This window comes from Triturus cristatus, chromosome 1_2, assembly GCF_964204655.1.
Source record: "Triturus cristatus chromosome 1_2, aTriCri1.1, whole genome shotgun sequence".
In the NCBI taxonomy this organism is placed as follows: Eukaryota; Metazoa; Chordata; class Amphibia; order Caudata; family Salamandridae; genus Triturus; species Triturus cristatus.
Window position 1 is genome coordinate 517,577,462 of NC_140580.1, and position 6,000 is coordinate 517,583,461.

The 6,000-nt window shown below is 41.3% G+C and overlaps 1 protein-coding gene across 5 annotated transcripts in view; it reads right to left on the reverse strand.

The window, feature by feature from the left end:
• The window catches only part of FANK1 (fibronectin type III and ankyrin repeat domains 1), a 1,120,241-nt gene extending 1,117,972 nt beyond the window's left edge, over positions 1–2,269 (reverse strand). For 3 of the 5 annotated variants that reach the window (XM_085606240.1, XM_085606239.1, XM_085606243.1), the window contains exon 1: positions 2,068–2,269. In XM_085606240.1, the coding sequence (XP_085462366.1) occupies positions 2,068–2,092 (25 nt within the window). In that variant the 5' untranslated portion in view covers positions 2,093–2,269. The remainder of the gene's footprint in view (positions 1–2,067) is intronic. The other 2 variants (XM_085606238.1, XM_085606242.1) reach the window with 1 other exon arrangement.
• Positions 2,270–6,000: the final 3,731 nt, after the last annotated feature.

A 6,000-nucleotide genomic window follows, 5' to 3' on the forward strand; every position in this document is an offset into this window, starting at 1 on the left:
AAACAAGGTTTGGGCAACGGGAGGGACGAACTCGAGCTGGACAGCTTGAAGTAAAAAAAAAGGTAGAAAATAGACAGAAAATGTGAATTACAAACCACAAAGCCAATGATAAAGAACTGACAGAAAGCATTCCTTAGTCAACTTTCTGAATGTCCCCAAGATTCACTCTGGCTGTGAAGCCACTAGTAAGTATTTTGATGCAATGTCAGAGTAACAGTTAACATGATTTGCTGATGACATTTTATTGTTAGTCACGGACTCCCGAACACAACCTGCTCCCTAATTTTCAAGAAACTGTTCTGGCATCCTAGTAGTCCAAATAAATGATAATCCGGGTAACCAGAATAACAAGTCCAATAACGTTAGAATACATATTCAAATGGCAATTAGAGCTAATTCGCTACCTGGGCATTCACTACTAATGATAGAGGTGGTAATGTGTGAAAATTTCAAGAAATTTATGACAAAAACTACCGAGCTGGTTGAGAGGAGAATTACATTTCCACTATCACTAGCTGGAAGGATAGTTCTAATGAGAAAAGTTGCTTTTACCTAGATTCTTATACCAATTTCAACATATCCCACTTCCCTTAATAGATTCTTCTTTAACCAGCTCACTGATGATCAGGCTAGCTTGGGCAGGACGACGGCCTAGAATATTCTGGCATAAACTGCAGCTTCCCTACAAGCAAGGTAGATATGCAGGCACAGTTGAAACATTTTTGGTTCCACAATGATCTCTTAAAGCGCCACACTGAAATCTGGAAGCAGGACGGGCTCCTCTTGTTCCTATATACATGGCCCTGTTTCAGAAGACGCATAAGCCATCTAGAGAAACACATACTGTATAATGTAATATATGGGCATGGGATAGGATCAGGGTTGTTACTGGGGTAGAGTGGCTGCTTTCACCATTGATCACACTAGCCAATAATCCTACAGTGGTAATGACTACTGAGAGGGGCACCATTAAACACTTGAAAAATAACCATCTATGCAGGACTGGTGATCTCTTCAGCAACAAGAAGTTTAAAACAATCGCAGAATTGTAGCTGGTACACTACGAGGGCTATTTTAACTTAGCAATTTAAGAAACAAATGGCAGTGGTAATATAGCACAGGTCAGCACCCCCGTGTTACATTTCAATCAGTATTACAGTTAATATGTAAACGTGTGCTAAAATGTAAAACACTGTGCCATTCACTAATGTTAACATATATAGAGAAAAAACAAGTCTCACCCTATAACTCTAAATAAAATATTGGATTACAGAGCACAACCACAAGTCAGTCAACCGACCTGGTTGTCAGTTAGTTTTAATGAACACCGCACCATGCAATAATATAACACATAATATAATCTAATAATATAATGTAACCATAAGTACAAAAATGCAAAAACACAAATGGTCTTGTTTGTGTTGACATGAAGTATGAAGTGTTGTTGAAGACAGCCGACACATATTTCCTCGTGTAGACGACTTTTTCAAGGCTTAATAGTAGTAGTATATTAGTAGGGATGGTAAGAAATTTGTTTGGATCCCTAGGTTATTCGGGACAAACGACAGCGATGGCGTTAGTCTAACAATTCTGGTTGTATTTCTAGTATTCAACTTCGGAACACTTTTCCCGATTTGTACTCCTACGCAAACGGTGCATGTTGGTTAATGTTATTTTTCAGTATATCCAATTTTCATGTACAGATGTGTAATCTTGTAAATAGTAGGAAGTCAATGACACTTGTCAATGTAAGTCGAGGTTCAGAAGCCAAGTTTCTGCAAATGTCGGTACAACATAAATAGCTGCAGCTGTGCTAAACCGGGCGTATGGTGACGTATCCCGCAAATCCGGGAAAAGTCCTTTCATGAAAATTGGATATACTGAAAATTAACATTTATCATCATTAAAAGATTATTAGGCCTACGTTTTAAAAACGGATAAACCTCAAGAAAAATGGAGGGTATTTTAAGTCCGAGAGCAGTTATGAAAGGACGTTGAAACTCTACATAACTGACAGCACGAGTGAGATCTCACAGACACAGGCAAAACAAAAGCAGAGATTCTCACCTAGACTTGCGCGCTCCGCGGCCATAATTCCACGAGACCGCAATATTTCGTGCCACTGGGCGGGGTAGGGCCTCTCGCCCCTGCTTCGCGGGTACACGTGACTGAAAGGTTATGTTGTTTTCTTTGATGAAATGTAATTTCGTAGCTGTATTTTTGAACAGCTGAAGCCGTCATGACGTTTTCATGGTGACGCAATCGGTGGGCTGGACTTGGACGACGGCTACGGGTGACCAAACTGCGTGCTCCTGGCGACCATTTTAGGAATGGTAAGTAAAAACGGTAAGTATACATAACTTGGTTATTACTGTGATTAACCATGCTATATATACACAGCTCAAACAATAAAAAAAAAATGTGTTGCTTTAAATTTCAAAAATGTAAATGCATTTTCATAGGTGCCAAGGTTTGTGTCACATTTCCGTCATCCCATTATGCTTATGTATACATGCCAACATTTCTAAAGAGGGCGATAGCATTGAAACAGTCGATTTTAGACGGGAAACAGCTAAACTGAAACCATTTTTGACATTAAAAAATACATGGGGACTCTCCCGCCTGAATCAGGTCTGTATGCATGCGTAACTTTTGCACTGCCTTCTGAGTGATATTTTAAGGGACACTTTACTGCAGGTGGAATAAAGCCCAATTTTCTCGTGAGAAAAAGCCGCCCAAATGCTTCTAATAATTTTGTAAAGGCTTAAGCATTGCAAGATTATGACAATTGTGTGTTTGTTGTGGGTGGCAGAAGGTGTTGGGAAGATGGGAGGAGTGCACAGAGTTGGGGTGCCAACAATTACATTGAGGTACATCAAGGGCTGATTACAAAGTATTTAACAGGACCCGATTGAGACCAAGCGGGATTGGTAAACTGCTGTGTAATGATTACATAGGTACACGTGGTAGAAGTTGTCAAAGTTGGTTTATTGACACTCAGATGCCGCGCAGCAGCCAGCTCCCTCAACCCTTCAATTACACTTGTCACGTTTGTCAATGCAAATCAAAGCAAAAACCTAAGCTGATTTTTTCATCTGACACTCACATGCATGCATATCAGAAAACCAAACCCAAGAATAAAAGTATGACTTTTTAACACACTTTCTTTTTTGATTACTGTATAGTCTTAATTCTCAACTTTTTTTATATTGCAGAGAAATATTAAATGAGTGCACATCACCACATTTCTTTGTAATAAACGCGATGCGCTTACATCACCCTCAACAGCTTTGAGTGTCAATGAGATAAATTGTGCGCTCCACCATTAACGCACTAAAAATCCACTCCAATACGCATGTCTTTAAATGTATGTAATGCCTGAATTAAACAAAGGGTGTGCGCGTCACCGTTCCTTGACGCGCGAGTAATATCCTTCAGCTCTCGAGTCTTTAAATACCTGCTTTGCTTCACTTAAACAAAAGGTGTGCGCGTCACCGTTCTTTGACGCGCGAGATAAATCCTCCAATTCTCACATCAAATACATAGGTGTGCACATCACCGCTCGTTGACGTGCAAGACAAAACTACAAGAAAAACCAGAGTCTTCCGTAATATTCTTTGTACTCCGCTGCAAATATTTCAACTGGCAATCACTTTGTTCCTTTTATCTCAATGTTGGACGTAGGAACGTGAATCCGCTATTCCTCAATTAATGATTTGCCAACCACAAGATGGCATCGGCAATGACATACAACGCACTGCTATGGCAATGGCGCTTCCATATCCTCTTGCGTGCTCTCCCAAGATGGCGTGCGACGCATTTTGACTACTGGAAGGCCAACTCTCACTAACTTTGTGACGAGACCGCCGCGGCGAAACAACTTCTTTTACACAATCTTAATAATGACTGTAGTGGAGACACAGTACCTTTTTGTGCTTTGAGGTAAGCTTCCCTGCTGCCTTCAGTGAAAATGTTCTTCTTTACCTCGATAAAATTATCACATGTAGCCATTCTTTTACACTGTTCTTCTTTTTCGTGGGTTCTGCAGCATCCGAGTTTCTAAATCGTCGCCAAATAATTCTGTAATGATTATAAAGGTACACGTGGTAGAAGTTGTCAAAGTTGGTTTATTGACACTCAGATGCCGCGCAGCAGCCAGCTCCCTTAACCCTTCAATCCTCCAAACACCAGTACAGTTTTAAACGTAAACATTCCAATTAGAATTCTTGAGACCAGAACATCATGGCTCAAGAATTCTAAAACACAGTAAAACACTACATGCTGTTTGCATGACATAAGGTCAGGCAGCTCCCTGCTGCTCCCCTGGGAATATTGGCACCCTGGGCCCAACTCACACAAAACCGAGGCCGGCCGTGAAGGGCTGACTACACTATTGCAGGCAGCAATAGCTTACTTTGGGCCCGCCCATTGTAACGGAGCACATGCGGGGTGGGCGGTGAGTTCTCCCCCGCTGGCTTGGATATTGTCGTTTGTCCTGTGTAGCGCAGGACTGGAAATAAATAGCTGTGCGTGTGGCGTCAGAGCCGACACACACGCGAGCAGCACGAACCAAGCCTTTCTGTGTCCTGATTTCAGCGATGGTGTTTCTATTTATATACAAGGAAAAGCACTTTGTTTTCCTTAAATAACCCACACCCACCAGGGTTGCCCCTTGGTGGCATGCTTCATCAATGGGTTCTTCCCGTCCCGCTGTGGAATGGGATGTGTTGCGACTTACGAAGACGTGGGAGCACATTTAGTTTGTACTTTGAGTGGATGAAGTATGGAGGTCTGAGTGGGGGAGAAAAAAGGTCAAAAATATCTGGACAGTAGGAAAAAATCTTTATTGTTACCCCTGTCCTATATAGTTAAAATATGGGGAGATGGGAACTTGAAGCTAGCAATGTGCCTAGATTCCACTGGTCAATTAAACATCCAGTCATCTATAATTTGAGTGTGCCGGACTGTGAGAAATAGGCTGGAACAGCACCATTCAATAAGGGTGAGTGCTAAACACATCATACGTACTTACTGCTATGAACCAGCCCCAGCCTGTTAATGCTTGTAAGCCTTCACTAAGTGAAATTAATAAGAGGCATACAAAGACATGTAACTCATGACTCACATGACAATTTCTGGTCCTTGTGGGGATTAACGTGAATGCATTAGCCTAACCCACGGTAAGGGACGCTTGGCAGGGCTTCATTTGTGAGGCAAGCTGAGATGGTACAACCAAAAATATGGCATATGGACATGGTTACCCCTCTTGCATAGGAAGGCGTGATTCCATGTTACCAGTTTTCCAATCATGTGCTTTCCTTTAACCAGCAATTACTTTCAGGTGTGTTAAGACAGTTGGTTAAATGGAGACAAACCAATTATCTCTTTAAGAAATTGGGAGTATTAGTTGAGGGATGTAAGTACCCACCTCAAATAATATTCACAATCCTTGTCGAGATGACCCACTAAATTAACCTGAGATCAATCCCTTGGTAGATAAGGCAAAGAACAGACAGGTGTAACATAGAGGCAATGTGTATAGTATTGACGCAGTGCTAAAACACAATGCAACAAACATCCAGAAATGAATTAGAAAATAGAGCAAAACTTAATAAACAAAATAACACCATGATGACAAAAATCCAATAAGGGAACTGGAGATATTAATTTTTTGAATTTATTTGTAGAAATAGCGCTAAGAAGCACAAAGTGCCAATAAAAATCCATGGATTGAACAGTATCTAGGTGCAATTTGATTCTGACCGCAATGGAGCATGGGTCACATGTACTAACTAGGTTCGTCCTGGTTAGAGATTTAACATTCTGAGTTTAGTCCTTTAAGTTCCAATGCACTGCAATATTACACTTCATAAGCCCCTCAGATTCTCAGGGTTGGCACTTAAAGGCTCACATGGTGGCAGGAAGAGGCCAACAGGAGAATCCAGTCCAGGTCTAGTTGGCACTGGTCAGTTGCAGGAAAAGGCCCCTTGTAGCTTGTTG